The 15,685-nt window shown below is 40.1% G+C and overlaps 1 protein-coding gene across 5 annotated transcripts in view; it reads left to right on the forward strand.

Annotated features, from left to right (window-relative positions):
- Positions 1-15,685, forward strand: part of ELMOD1 (ELMO domain containing 1) — a 66,644-nt gene that overhangs the window by 23,838 nt on the left and 27,121 nt on the right. For 3 of the 5 annotated variants that reach the window (XM_013979345.3, XM_021062733.2, XM_084975941.1), the window contains exons 3-6: positions 10,359-10,504; positions 10,640-10,668; positions 12,023-12,120; positions 15,312-15,441. In XM_013979345.3, coding sequence (XP_013834799.3) covers positions 10,359-10,504; positions 10,640-10,668; positions 12,023-12,120; positions 15,312-15,441 — 403 coding nt within the window. Of the gene's footprint in view, positions 1-10,320; positions 10,505-10,639; positions 10,669-12,022; positions 12,121-15,311; positions 15,442-15,685 lie in introns of all 5 variants that reach the window. The other 2 variants (XM_013979348.3, XM_084975943.1) reach the window with 1 other exon arrangement.

Genomic DNA, 15,685 nt, shown 5'->3' on the forward strand with positions numbered 1-15,685 from the left:
CTTGGCCCAGGTTAGGGAAGTTTTCAGCTCTAATGTCTTCAAATGTATTCTCTGCCCCTTTCTCTTTTCTCATTCTGGGACCCCTATAATGTGAATGTTAGAATGCTTGATGTTGTCAGAGAAGTCTCTTAAATTGTCCTCGTTTTTTAATTCTTTTTTTTCTGCTTGGCTTCAGTGATTTCCACTACTGTCTCCAGCTTGCTGATCCATTCCTGTGTATCATCTAAGCTACTATTGATTCCTTCTAGTGTATTTCTTATTTCAGTTATTTTATTCATCTCTGGTTCTTTATGTTTTCTAAATCTTTGTCAAAAAGTTCTAACTTCTCACTGTTCATCCTGTCTGCTAAATTCTTTGAACCTCTTTACAGTCATTACCATGAACTCTTTATCAGATAGATTGCTTATCTCTGCTTCATTTAGTTCTTCTGGGGTTTTATCTTTTTCCCTTTGTTTGGAATATATTTCTCATTTTGCCTAATTTGCTGTTTTTATCTCTATGTATTTGGTAGGTTGGTTGTGTTTTCTGACCTTGGAGAAGTGGCCTTTTGGAGGAGATGTCATATGTATCCCAACAGCATACTCCCCTCTTGTCACTGGAGCTATGTGCTATTGGAGTCCCCTGTGTGTGGACTGCATGGGTCCTTCTGCCAGGTGGGCTGACTGCCGTGTGTGGTCTGGAAGCCATAGCTTCCCCAACCCCCACCTTGGTCTAGTTGGTTGTCAGGCCTGCCTTGTATGAAGCCTGCTGGCAGCTGGTGGGCAGAACCAGGTCACAAGGCAGATGAGTATAGAGCCTTGAGGGGTCCAAGAGCTACTGCTGGCCCGTTGGTGGGTGGACCTGGGATCCAGAGTGGGTGCTATAGGGCTGAGGGTTTTGCACATGGCATGCTACAGGATCCAGAGTGTCCCAAAATGGTGTCAGCTCACTGGTAAATGGGCCTGGATCTCAGGGCAGATGCCTGAGGGATCCAAGGTGTCTCAGGGCTGGTGTCAGCCTAGGGTAGGTGCAGCCAGGTCCCAGGTTCTCTGGTTGTACAGCCCTGGGGGTTCCAGAGCTGTTTTTGGCCTGCTGGTGGGCAGGGCTGTAGCCTGGGGTGGTCCTAGGGTAGTTCTATGTGCTGTTGGGCAGGGCCAGTTCCTGACACAGCTGACTGCAGGGTCTGGGGTCTCCAAAGCTGGAATAGGGCCACTGGTGAGGGGGCTGGTCCCAGAGTGACTGGCTGAGGGATCCAAGGTGTCTCAGAGTTGGTATCAGCCTGGGGTAGCCACCTACTGGTGTGGTAGACTGGGTCCTGGTGTCCTGCTGGTGAGTGAGGCTGAAGCCCTGGCACCTTGGAGCTGGTGCTGGTGCCATGGTGTGTGGGGCAGGGTCCTGGCCCTCTGGTGAACAGGGCCATATCCCAGGTGGCTGTGGGCTCAGGGGGCCCATTGGTGGGTGGGGCTGTGTTTCTGCCCAGCTGGGTGCTACCCTGAGGCTTCCCAGCACTGGTGGGCAGTACCAGGTCCCAGAACTAATAAGCTCCAGAGGGGATTCCAGAGTAGCACTTGTCAACATCAGTGACCTTGTGGTAGAACCAGCTCCCACGGCTGCTGCCATCTGTGTCCCCAGGGTGAGCTCTAGCTGCCCCCTGCCTCTCCAGGATCTGCAGAAGGGTCTGAGCCAGGGTCCTTTCAAATCACTCCTTCTGCCCCGGGTCCCAGAGCATGTGAGATTTTGTGGTGCCCTTTCAGAGTAGAGTCTCTTTCCCACAGCCTCTGGCTCTCTGGAAAGTAAGCCCCACTGGCCTTCAAACCCACACACTCTGAGGACTTGTCTTCCTGGCAGGTGCCCTGGGATGGGGAGCCTGATGTGGGGCTTGGATCCTTTGCCCCTTGGGAAGAAGCTCTGCAGTTGTGATTATTCTCCCATTTGTGGGTCGCCCACAGGGGGTGTGGGTCTTGACTGTACAGTATCGCTGTCTTCCTACCCATCCTGTCGTGGTTCCTTCTCTATATCTTTAGTTGTACAATGTCTTTTCTGCTAGTCTTCTGGTCTTTCTCAGCAATTGTTGCTCTGTAAGTAGTTGTAATTTCGAGATGTCTCTGAGAGGAGGTGAGCTCAGGGTCTTCCAACTCTTGGTCATTTCTTCCTGTCTAAAGGCTTCTTAAATGTCAAAGCATATTGTGTTTGCTGCTTCCCTTATAAATAAGTTCATACAAGGATAATCCAAATACAAAAAAAAAATCTGAATGTGAAAAATAATTCTTGTAAAATATCTGTATTTAATCAGTAATTTTTAATAGACTAGTGATGCCATTAATAATTTAAGAGAAACTTGTGTCTCCTTTTCTTTGAAAGGAAAAGGATAAAGCATTAATTTATTATTTCAGTTATACCACAGTCAGCTATTGCCCTCTCATCTGTCATATAACATTTCCCTGGGGTTAAAAATAGTGCCCTAAAAAAGAATGTATACATGGATTTGTAACTGGGTCACCATGCTGTACAGTAGAAAAAAAATAATGTATTGGGGGAAAAAATTTTTAAATTTTAAAAAATAGCGCCCTTTGCTATAGCAATAGAATTTGGAATAAAATCTGTCCACAATAGATTTATACCCACTATTTTTGAAGGGCACTGCTTTTTTTTTTGTTGTTGTTGTTATTGTTGCTATCTCTTGGTTCTTGGGCCGCTCCCGCGGCATATGGAGGTTCCCAGGCTAGGGGTTGAATCGGAGCTGTAGCCACCGGCCTATGCCAGAGCCACAGCAACGCGGGATCCGAGCCGCGTCTGCAACCTACACCACAGCTCACGGCAACGCCGGATCGTTAACCCACTGAGCAAGGGCAGGGACCGAACCCACAACCTCATGGTTCCTAGTCGGACTCGTCAACCACTGCACCACGACGGGAACTCCGGCACTGCTTTTAATCTCTTCTGATCGAGTGATGGAAAAGACCAAGGGGCTCTGCCCTACCTCACCAATGCTCAATGGGGGGGGGGGGGGATAATATTGTTTTTCTAGAGGCCTGAATATAGTTTCTTTGTATGTTTTCACATTTCCAGTTCATGTATCAAGACCTCTGCAGCCTCTCTTCCTAGCAGGATGCTCCTTATTTAGAGGGTCTCGTTTACTAGGACAAACACCTGTTGACAAGTAAACTTCCGACTGACTGTCAGTACCCCTAATTAGGAACTTCAGTAGAGCAACTAAAATTTTTTTTAACGTCATTTTAGAAAATACATGAAACGCTCGATACAGCGAGCAAGTCTGCTGTTCTTTATGGCCTTTTAGAGGAAAAGTGTTTTGTCCAGGAAACTTAGTTTGATCCAAGAATTATAATTCTTTTGTATGTATCCTTTCTTACCAGTAGTGTACTTGTTTATTACAGGATTTTTTTTTTTTTTTTTTTTGTCTTTTTGCTGTTTCTTGGGCCGCTCCCGCAGCATGTGGAGGTTCCCAGGCTAGGGGTCTAATCGGAGCTGTAGCCACCGGCCTATGCCAGAGCCACAGCAACTCGGGATCCGAGCCGCGTCTGCAACCTACACCACAGCTCACGGCAACGCCGGATCGTTAACCCACTGAGCAAGGGCAGGGACTGAACCCGCAACCTCGTGGTTCCTAGTCGGATTCGTTAATCACTGCGCCACGACGGGAACTCCTATTACAGGATTTCTTCAAGCAAGAATTAACTTTCATTAGCAAATTCATTGAAACTGTTCAAAATAAGCCACTTTCCTCTTGTTATTCCAAAAGAAGATGTCGGAGTGACAAATTTAAGATGATGGAGTAGTGTTGCACTGCAGGTACCCACACCCCTCACCCCACAGGCAGGAGACAACATGGTCTAGTTGCATCTCCTGTTTCAGAGGCCCCATCCCTGCTGAATGGATTCCTTTAACAAAGAACGGCAAGACAGGAGCTCACTTTTATTTGGTAGCAGAGATATGATTGGTTTTGAATAATTTACATTGGGTGGCTATTCTTGTGCAAGCTAGAGAATGAATGTTAAATAATAAAAGTGATCATAATTGCCTTATGGAAGGACTCTGCTGTGAACTCAGCCATAAACTTCACCCTGCAGCATATTAATAAACGGCAATAACAGGAAATGTTGGAAATAGAACATGTGTAAGTAACTCTTATTATTAAATCAGATTCTCCCAGTGCTTAAGCAAGTCATTCATCTTAGGAAACTATAGTAACTCCTTTTGGAACAAAATCAAAAAGCCATGATTGAAAAAACAGAAACACACACAGAAAAACTGCATTTAGTTATCAAAAATAGAAGGTGGTGATCAGTATCTTCTCCATGTAGTCTGGAGAATTTGATTGCTATTCCTATATAATATAGCAGAGCTTTTCATTAGTGATTTGAGAATCTTTCATCAGAACTACGAAAATGAAATCTACTGTTATGAGAGGGAAAAAAAACAAACTATTTCCCTAAATAAAACTAAGTTTATTGATTTGATGATTCAGGCCAGGAGCTATAAAGCCTCTGAACATAGGATTCAGATAGTGGAGAGAGTGCGGCAGTAATTCTTCTTCTAAGAGTGAGAACAGAAGGATGGGATTAAAGAAAGCAATGGAATCCGCCTCACAGGTACATTTGAGATTCTTTCACTCTAGGCATGCAGTCAGAAACATAAGAAGATAAAGGAAATTAAAAGGAGAAAAGGTACAATAAATCCAAAAGTCCCTAAACTCAGATTAAGAACAGACACACCCTCCTCTCCCTCCCTCCTTTCCTCCTTTCCTTCCTTCTTTTCTTTTTTCGTAAACCAACTACTGATTAGCTTAAGAACATTTAAAGATCCATTTCTTATTCTTTGTTTTCAGGGTAAACATGCCAAACCAATTTAACATTTTCCCCAAATATTTTATCATGTTAATTGTTCTCCTCTGGACTTTCAGCAGCTTTCCCATAAACTTCCCATTTGAGACACTTAAATAGGTCCAAACATTTAAGAAGTGAGCTCCTGGCAGCACTTGATGGTGTGAAGAACAGCCATCCTGAGATGCTCATGTGAAGTTTTGCTGATCTGGTCCTTTCATGAGGAAGTAACTTGGATACTTGTTCTCTCATCAAAATAAGGCTTCCAAAGTAAGAGATAGTAGGAGTTTCCATCGTGGCTTAGTGGTTAATGAGCCCAACTAGTATCCATGAGGACATGGGTTTGGATGAGTGTTCAATCCCTGGCCTCACTCAGTAGGCTTTTGATTCCGTGAGTTGTGGTATAGGTTGAAGACGCAGCTCGGATTCAGTGTTGCTATAGCTGTGGTGTAGACTGGCAGCTGTAGCTCTGGATTTGACCCCTAGTCTGGGAACTTCCATGTGCCATGGGTGCAGGCGCCCTCCCCCAAAAAAAAAGCAGAGTAAGGGATAGTACTATTATTTCCATCTCTGACCATGTCTTAGGTTTATGATCTAAATGCAATTATATCTGTCAAAACATTGTGTGATCTTCTGGCTTGAAAAATACACTACCTACCATAGAAGGATGTATAGTGCCTAGCATAACAAGCTGGCCTTTTAATGAAATTCTTGTGGTATATAATTGTGCATATCTACATATATACACAAATATATTTTTCAGCTTACATCTGTGTACAGTTTCTCTGAAGTATACACTAAAACCAGACAAATGGTTGTCTCCTGGAAAGAAAGCTGACTGGCTAGAGCAAAAGTGTGGAAAAGAATCTTATTTTTCACTTTATGTCTTTTTGTTCATTTTGAATTTTATGCCTTGAGCTTATATTATACTACAGTAAGTATTTTTAAAGACATGTGCAGGATCTAAATAAAGAAAATCACATAGTTCAACCCCTTTAGAGAAATCAGAGATGTAAAACTATGCAAAAATGAAATAACATTTGCCTATAGAAATGGCAAAATCTTTTGATTTGTTTTGTTTTAAGATGAAACAGTTTGATCTCAATGCTCCCAAAGTGCCAGAGAAGGAGAAATCTCATGCACCGCTGGTAGTAATCACTACAGACATTTGGTAAAGCAATTAATTCACAATTTTAGATGAGTTATCTACTTCTAGAAATCTGTGCCTAATGAGTTAACCAAAGCTAGGGACAAAGATTTATGTACAAATGTAAATCCTTGTGACTAAATAAGTGTTTTTAAAGTAATGTTGGAGTTCCCGTTGTGGTGCAGCGGAAACGAATCCAACTAGTATCCATGAGGATGCTGGTTTGACACCTGGCCTCGCTCAGTGGGCCAGGGATCTGGTGTTGCCATGAGCAGTGGTGTAGGTCACAGATGCGACTCAGATCCCCAGGTTGCTTTGGCTGTGGTGTAGGCGGGCAACCATAGCTCAGATTCGCCCCCTAGCCTGGGAACTTCCATATGCTGCCAGTGCAGCCCTAAAAAAGCCATAATGATAATAATAATAATAATAATGTTTTCAAAATATATATAACAAAATAGATATCATGCCTTGGGGGCTTTTGTTAACGGCAGTAATACTTTTTTCAAGTTATTTAAGCTTATTTTTTATGATAAAGGTAGTACTTGAACATTTAAAATAGGAATATAAATGGGTAACCTCATGAAATATTAAATAGTATATTAAACCATAAAAAAGAAAAAAAGAAATATTTGTGGGTATGTTGGCTCATTAAAAAAACAAGGAAAAAATCAAAATATATCTTGGATAATAAATAGCTTTATCAGGACTACTAGTCCATAAATTATGAAAGGGTAAGGAAGCAGTGTATAAATTTCAGTTCATAATTGACATGGGCATTTCTCTTTCACAATTTGAGATATTGTTCCTGAGATTGTGTGAGAGGGTTGTGATACACCTCACAGAGCAGGGTGCCCTAAGAAATGATGCATCATCTCTAACCCCTCACTGTGGATTTCCACTGGGTTTCCCTGTTTGACAGTGTGAATATCCTCAGAGGAACTGAAAAAAACAGCAAATAAAATCAATAGACCATGGTGTCTTTCCTCTCCTTTTATGTAAGTTTGTCTCTGTGCCAAACAATTTCCCAGATGTTTTCTTCTCATATGCAAGGAGACCAGCAGGAGAAATTATAGATGGGCTATAAGTCACTGTACATCTCGATGCTTCCTGCCACTAGGGCGACAGCTTCAGGTCTCAAGCCATATCTTTGTATAGATCTCATGAAAAAGTTGCATGGGGGAAATTTTCTGTAGTTTAATTTCATTCACTTTTACCCTAAGTGGGGTGAATACAAGATACTCCTTAAACAATTATCAGAATCCTTTTCTCTGGGAAGACTTAATATTTCAAGACCGTGATTATTATGGAGTCCTGATGCACAATTTGAAGTGGCTTCATCTGATGTGCTGGCCCATATGCTAGTGTCGACTTAAAAAATATGCACAACTTAAAAGTTGAGAATTAAGTTTTATTTGGGGCAAGATGGGAACTATAGCCCAGGAGACAGCATTTCAGATAGCTCTGAAATACTGCTCCAAAGAGGCCAGGGCAAGTGTCAGTATATATGTGATTTTAGTGAAGGGGAGAAGTACATGCAACCAAGCCAAGCACACATTTTATAGAAGTTTGCTGCTAGTCTTACGAAGGTTACTGCTAGTCACAAGAAGCAGATGTCACCATAGAGGATTTTAGTGCTTTTCTAGATATGAGGAGATGCCAAGAACTGGGCTCATAAAATCTTCTCCTTAAAATATCTATCTGAAGACCTATTCTGCCAGTTTTCCCAGAGCACAGAGTGTCTCACTCCTGATCTCCACCTTGAGCTCTTTCAGGGGTGTTGAGGGTCAGCAACTGCAGTGTCTCAAGATTCAATCTGTGTAGAGACAGATGGCAAGTGCCCATCTCCAGTTCACACTAGGCAAATGTTACTGAAATTACACACGGGTCCCATATCATGGAAATCTTTATCCTTGACTTAGTAGTAGGATTAATGCCAACCAGTTATTACTGTCTTTACCATTTGGCTGATAACCAGTAAACAAGTATATTGCACAATCTTTTTTTCTGGTGTAGCTAGAAAAAATGGAAAAAATGGAAAACTTTTTCCAAGAGAACAAGTTGGGGTTTTGTAAAGTGTCTCACTCGTCTAATTAAAATGTTCCACTAAATTATTTTTAGGGTGTCTTTTTTTGGAAGCTGATAACCTAAATCTTTCAGATCTTAGAACATATTTGACTAAAAGAGGTTGAATTTTAGACTTTGCAACATGTAAATCCACATCTTGTCTTTCAGCAGAATCTGACTTCATGTGGAAATCTCATATGTATTTTCACAATGATTTTTGATGATCATTTTATACATTTGAATTGCTGTTATAACTTTCTTTTGTCTTAAATAAAATAATATGTGCATATTTAAAAAAGAAAATACGGGGAGTTCCCTTGTGGCAGAATGGGTCAAGGATCCAGGGTGTCACTGCTGTGGCTTGTGTTGGATCCCTGAACCAGGAGCAGCCACATGCCTCAGACACAACCAAAAAAAAAAAAAAAAAAAAAAGAAAAAAGAAAAAGAAAGAAAAGAAAATACACTTAACCAGAAAAGAAAATAAAAAATTACTCATAATTACATTACTTAGAAATACCATTGACGTTTTTGCTATGTATCCTGCAAGTCTTTTTCTCCTTGTTTCTTTATCACCATTATATTTTTGTTTTACTTATTAAAGACAAAGTAGATTATTCCATACATGATCTTTTCTAACTTTTTCTATTCAATAAGCATATTATAGATGTTTTCTTATGTTATTAGATATTCTAGAATATAGTTTTATTGCCTACAAAGGATTCTATCAATCTTAGTGTAGTAATTTGGTTACTTAGTATGTTTCCTCCATTTCCTTTGCATTTGTATGATGTCGACCCCATGCCTTTGTACAGGTTAGCCTGTTGGAATTGTTATTTTTTTATTTTTATTTTTTGTCTTTTCTAGGGCTGCACCTGTGGCATATGGAGGTTCCCAGGCTAGGGGTCTAATCAGAGCTGTAGCCGCCGGCCTACTCCAGAGCCACAGCAATGCCAGATCCAAGTTGTGTCTGTGACCTACACCACAGCTCACGGCAATGCCGAATCCTTGGCCACTGATCGAGGCCAGGGATCGAACCTGCAACCTCATGGTTCCTAGACGGATTCGTTAACCACGTTAACCACTGAGCCATGACGGGCACTCCCTGGAATTGTTATTTTTAACATAAATTGTTCAAGATATTGGAGCTCGAGCAATTTGAACAAAGTAAAATGAAGAGTTGATTGAATTCAGGAATTAATCACATCATGGAAGCTATTAGTTAGTTATACTAATTGACCTGAATGACCCTGGATCACCTTATGTGAGCCAGAGCGGGAGCTAGTGAACATATGAGAAAAAGAAACATCTTAGAAATGACTCCAAAAGGAAGTAATATAAATAATTCTGCCTTCTAGAAATATACAGTATTTCTAGAGAAGAGAAGATGTGTTGAATTTAAATTCTTAGATGATAAGTCCTCTTTACTTCTGTAGCCTGAGTCTTTTTGAGACTCTGAACAGTACCATGAAGTAGTAGAAACTCACATATTAAAAACTGAGAGTTGGCATAAAACACAAATCCACATGTGCATGATTGGTGACAACATACTTTAAGGTATTATTGGAGTGAGAGAGGGTGTGCAGTAAGGAAAATTTATTTAGCAGGAGCCAAGAACAAACTTGTTAAGAGGTGGAATTTTTGGAAGGTTTAAATCAGAGCCTGTTGGACAGCCAGAGGTCAACAGGCTTGTCCAGTGAACAGATGAGGAGGCACATCCAAAAGTATTGGGATTGGTCAGTAGAGAAGACAGGTGGCCACACAACCAAGTCCTCAAAGAGGACAACAGTGCCTAAGGCAAAGTGGAGGGAAGGAGAAAAGGGAAGAAATAAAACAGGCCAAAAATAAGGCACTAAGGAGAGGCTGGAAATGAACCAGGGTGAGTGGAGAAGCTGTTCAGGAAGCCAGAAGATGAGAGCTGCCGAGCACATTCCTTCCCCATGTCTGTGGGAGAGACAGCTTCTCAAACACAAGGATTCTGTTTGCAAGGCACTGATTTGTTCTCACAATATTTTTTGGAAAACGTAGGAAAAGAGAGGATTCCCATACTTCATTCTCAGTTTGTTGGAATATCAAATTTACTAGCAGAGGGAATTTTGGAGCTTGCAGTCATGGTTAAGGGTGTTCATATAGACCTTGGGCTTTTCTCCCAAGTGATGGGTTTTGTAGCTATCTCAAATAAAATAACATGGGATTAGAAAAATGAAATCTCGTAAACCTGAAAGTCTAATGATTGATTTTCTTCTGGGCTTGTTTTCTTGCTGGTGGTGGCTGCTTTCTATTCTCTTCCAGAGTTCTATGGGAAGGGTGCTCTCTTTTGTTTTTGGCAGAATGTTCATCCAGGTGTGCCTGTATTTCTACTGTAAATTTTTGTGGCGCTGCCTGAAATTTGTAATGAGAAAGCTGACTGGAAGATGTGAACTGCAACGGATTTGTTACAACACCAAGCCTGGAGCTTCTAGAACCATGAAAATCGGTAAGCATGAAACAAAGAAGTAAGCAAAATGTGTAGGCTTTCTGGATTGATAACAGTGTTATATTTCTGTATAGTATTATAAACCACTTGTAAAAGATAATTTTTGAATGGCTTTTTAAATTATCTCTTTTACAGAAACATCACTGAGGGATTCAAAAAGTAAGGTAAGTAAAATTGTTGCTATATCTTTCAGCAACTTTTTACTTGGGGCCTGCCTCCATCATCAAAAAATAAACATTTTAAGGAACAAAAATAAACCTTCAAACTGAGAGGAAAGAATTGTTTTCCCATCACGAGCCACTGTATTTTTTACATGAGAGCAACCACTCATGAATTTCAAGACAGATTTGTGATGCATGTATTACTTTATTGTTGAATTAATCCTTTTTTTTTTTTTTTTTTTTTGCCTTTTTGCTATTTCTTGGGCCGCTCCCAGGCTAGGGGTCGAATCAGAGCTGTAGCCACCTGCCTACGCCAGAGCCACAGCAACTCGGGATCCAAGCCATGTCTGCAACCTACACCACAGCTCACGGCAACGCTGGATTGTTAACCCACTGAGCAAGGGCAGGGACCGAACCCGCAACCTCATGGTTCCCAGTCACATTGGTTAACCACTGCGCCACGACGGGAACTCCTAATTCTTCTTCTTCTTTTTTTTTTTTTTAAGTACTTCTTTCCAAGTCATAAAATAAAAGTTCCTTGAAATAAGAGCAGTGTTAACTCTCTGGTATTTCCTCAATATCCAAACCATTTACCTTTATACTCAAGATTTTCCAAGAAAAGTAAAGAAGCCATTATGCTAGCATTTAGAGCACATGGCTAAGCATCCACGTAAGAAAGAAAATCTGTTTTTTTCTGAAGATTCTTGAATATTTAATTTTTGGCATCCTTAAGACTATGTCCCCCATGTATTTCACATAGTCACAGACAAAATGCCCATTGACAATGGAAACTATCTATGTTGAGTGAGAAAAAAACAAATGTATTTCAATATAAATAACTTGAAACAAATGAAGATGATAAAAAATAATGTATACATTTTTGTTTTATGTTAATTATTTTAATTAGGAAACTTATACTACCCCCACTGTAAAAGTATCAAATTTGCTGGAATTCAATACTAAATCGGTTTTTGCTTTTTTTTTTTTTTTGTCTTTTTAGGGCCACTCATGTGGCATATGGAGGTTCCCATGCTAGGGGTCAAATCAGTGCCGCAGCTGCCAGCCACAGCCACAGCAACGTGGGATCCAAGCCGAGTATACAGCCTACACCACAGCTGACAGCAATGCCAGATCCTTAAACCACTGAGCGATGCCAGGGATTGAACCTGCATCCTCATGGATACTAGTCAGATTCGTTTCCACTGAGCCATGACAAGAACTCCAGTTTTTGCTTTTAGTTTAGTTGATTATCTTCACACAGAACCTTTAAACAAATACTTGAAGCCCCTATTTAAATAGACCCCACTTAAGAACCAGTGTTCATGACAAAAGAACTGATTGAAATTATGTTTTCCAGCTATTGCAGACTTCAGTGAGTGTTCACCCTGATGCTATTGAAAAAACTATAGAAGACATCATGGAACTGAAAAAAATTAACCCTGACATAAATCCACAGTAAGAATATATTTATTATGTCGTAAATGTGGCCACATACTTAGTATTTCTAAATACTCTCTCTCCAAATATGCTTTCACTCTCTCTTTCTCTTCCCACCCCAGATAGTCATGTGCAATGTTTTGACTTTCAGGTGAAAAGTAAAGGGAAAGAAGGTGCTTTTTTCATATTTATAAATAGCAGCAACTTTGTACTGCTGTTGTGATTTATGCTTATGCTTCTGAGATGCAGTGAATGTTAAGAAATCTGATGGATGCCCCTGATATCAGACAATGAAATAAAAGGAGCCCATTCATCAGCAGTCACTCCATATGATGCCTGTGTTTTACATTAACAGTAAATGCTCAAGTTGTAAATGAGCCTGAGCTGATTCCGCCCCATAAAGAATATCCCTTCAGTTCATGACAGGCTGATAATCTTGGAGACAGTTTCAACCTGCCTGTCAAGAAGACAAGCATGTGTGGGAGGGAGAGATGGTTTTTACAGGAAGACTTTAGAACTTTGTTAATTTAGTCATCTCATCTTGGAAGTATTAAAATGCATTTGGCCGATGTAGATGACATTTAAAATTAGCTTTATATTTTCCATTGGGTACAGGGATTTTTCTGTAAAATTTTAGGCTAAGGATATTGGGTAGAATGAATTCGGTATGCAGATATATTCAGAGACAGTTTGAGTAGGTAACAATCAAACTGTCATTTAGATGTGCATGCTTAAGAACTTCAGATGTTGTCTCTGAGATAAGCTTTTAATTGCCAAAGCTGAGCTGTAGTCAAAGGGAATTTCAGAGTGCACTTTGCATAGGTCTGTCTCTGGAGGGGGGTCTAGGTACCAGCTAATTGAGGCTCATCACAAAATTCATTTCCACATGGTTTCCTTAGCATTCTTCTGCAGATGTTTCAGGTAATTACAGCTTTTTTCTTTTTCAGCCATTAAATGTAATTTAAGTATACAATACATGTCTTTTTGAAAACTTCTGACATATTTTATTTCTCTAGGAAGGTGGTAAGAAAGCAATTCATTTTAAATTAAGTTGAACCAAAAATTTAAGATTACAATTAGGCATGAAGACTATATTAGACTTAAAATTATACCTAGAGATCGGGTTACATTTAATTGCAAATCTTTTCTGCCTCTTTTATGAAAGTTATATATTTCATTCAGAAGCATCTCCTTACCACCTATTCTTTTGATTTCCTTTAGGGGACAAAAAAATCCTTATAGGTTGTAGGTTGTATTTTTACATCTCAATATCAATTTTAGTGCTTCCCCTCCCCCCTAGATTAACATTGACAAAATGTGACTTTTAAAACCTTAATTAACTTTCTGGGAAAAAAAATCAAGAAATGCAGAGGGCTGGGGAACAATCCTATGTTGATTTTATGAGTAATGACTGTGCTACTGTGCCCTTTTCCTTATTTTAAATCTCTTATTTAGTTTTTTGATGCTATGGTAACAAGTAATTATAAGGGCCATTTAATTGAACGTTCAATTTTATATAAGTTTAGTATTTTGGGTTATCTGACACGGCCCTCTGTATTTGAAATAAGTATACGATCCTAAAACTTAAAATTTTCTCATGTCCCCAACTTGAAACTTAACCTCTACACATCTCATCCCCCCCAAAAAGGTGGTGACGACACTGTCATTGTGATTATGATGACCACCATTCCAACAACAAGTGCTTACATTTAGTGAGTAAATTAGGAGTCGGAGTATACTGGACAGCAACTCTTGGGTTAAATAATATGAAATTGCTATTGTTAAAGCACAAAAGTGAATAACTATGAAGAAATTAGCAGGAACGAATAAACATGAAATACCTCTAGGTTTTAGGGGTTTTTTTGGCCACACCCTCAGCATATGGAAGTTCCTGGGCTAGGGCTCGAATTCCAGCTGCAGCTGTGACCTATGCTGCAGCTGAAGCAACACCAGATGCTTAACCCACTGCACTGAGAGCTGGGGATCGAACCTGAACCTCAGCAGTAACCTGAGCTGCTGCAGAGACAACACTGGGTCCTTATCTTGCTGTGGGAACTCCTACCTTTAGATTTTAAAATGCCATCAACTGAGTACAGGAGAATAATTTATGTGACAGTAGTTTATGGGAATAAATGATCTTGGTGATTATTTAGCCAGCTGTTTAATAAACCTGTAATATTATGCAACTCTTAAAGAGACCCTATTTACCTTCTGTGTTGTAGGAAAGAAAAACAGCATTCAGATCACAGGAAGTAATGAGCCTCTGCATGTCTCGCTTGCCCAATTGTTTTCTGTTCCAATGATACGTTTTAATGGACCATTCATCAAACTATACATTCAAAGAAGGCTGAGCAAGATAGTAAAATATCTGAAAGTCATGTCCCATGAGAAGGAATTGAAGGAAGAGGGGATTTTTTTTTTTTTTTTTAAACCCTGGAGAAGAGACTAGAAGGAAGAATTCCTCTCTTAAATAGGCATGGCAGGAAAAAGTGGAAATAAATATGCTCTGAGAACAGCATTTGAACCACCTGGTAATAAGGAAAGCAGATTTTGTCTCAGCATAAGAAAAAGCATTCAGCCAAGTAGAGCAGTCTTAATGGAATGGGAGATTTTCGTAGTGAGTTATTTCTCTTGGCATTGCTTTATCTATCAGGGGTGCTCCCAAGCAGAGGTGTTTCTGTTGTTGTTTGCATTTGTTTTGAACTTTTTCTTACCCCTAAGCCCCTGAAGACCATTTTTCTCTTTCTCTCTCTCACTGTCACGCTCTCTCTCTCTCTCCTTCTCCCTTTCTCTCTCCCTCTACCCCCTCCTCCCCCAGGCACATGCATGCGTGTGCACACACACACACCCTTCTGAAGTGTTTCTGATATATACACTCCCTAGGGGAACAAAATGATCCCTAAGAATCTTGATCATCTACATTTTGTACATCTTACTTTCAAATTATGTGCATAAAGAGATCCTTTGTTCTTAAGCTATATTGTTGCACTTTGGTTTAAGAAAAGGCTGGAATAAGAGTAAATTTTAGTCAAGTTCCACAACTGTCTATGCGGAGTTTCAGTTTTAAAAAATGTGCTTCTATTAAAAAGATCCTATTTGAACAATTTCCTAAATATTACATAAATATGGAAAGTCCCACTGTGCATACAAATGCCAAAGAATATGTTTTTATCTCTCATGTGTGTTTCTTTTGTTTTTCAACATCTTAGGCTGGGAATCTCTCTTCAGGCTTGCCTTCTGCAAATTGTTGGGTACAGAAACCTTATTGCAGATGTGGAAAAGTTGCGTAGAGAACCCTATGATTCTGAAAATCCCCAACATGAAGAAATGCTTCTTCAGGTTAGTCCTTGAACACATTCAGTTCTTCGCTTAGGTCAGCTAATGTTTGCCAAGTTCCTGCTGTGTGCTCAGCACTGCTCTGGATACGGGGACAGAGTGAATAAGGCGTAACACTGAACTAACTGGTAAAGGCTACCTTTCTTGTTAGTCAGATGTTGGAGGTGAATTTTCCATTAGAAAATTCATGTGAGAAGTGAAATATAAAGCCAGTTTTCTTCTGTGGTCTGGGAAAGCATCAGAGGTG

This window comes from Sus scrofa, chromosome 9 (genome assembly GCF_054392235.1).
Source record: "Sus scrofa isolate SSC_HxYL_T2T_F1_AM1 chromosome 9, Sscrofa_HxYL_maternal_Yorkshire_Landrace_v2.0, whole genome shotgun sequence".
Taxonomy (NCBI): Eukaryota; Metazoa; Chordata; class Mammalia; order Artiodactyla; family Suidae; genus Sus; species Sus scrofa.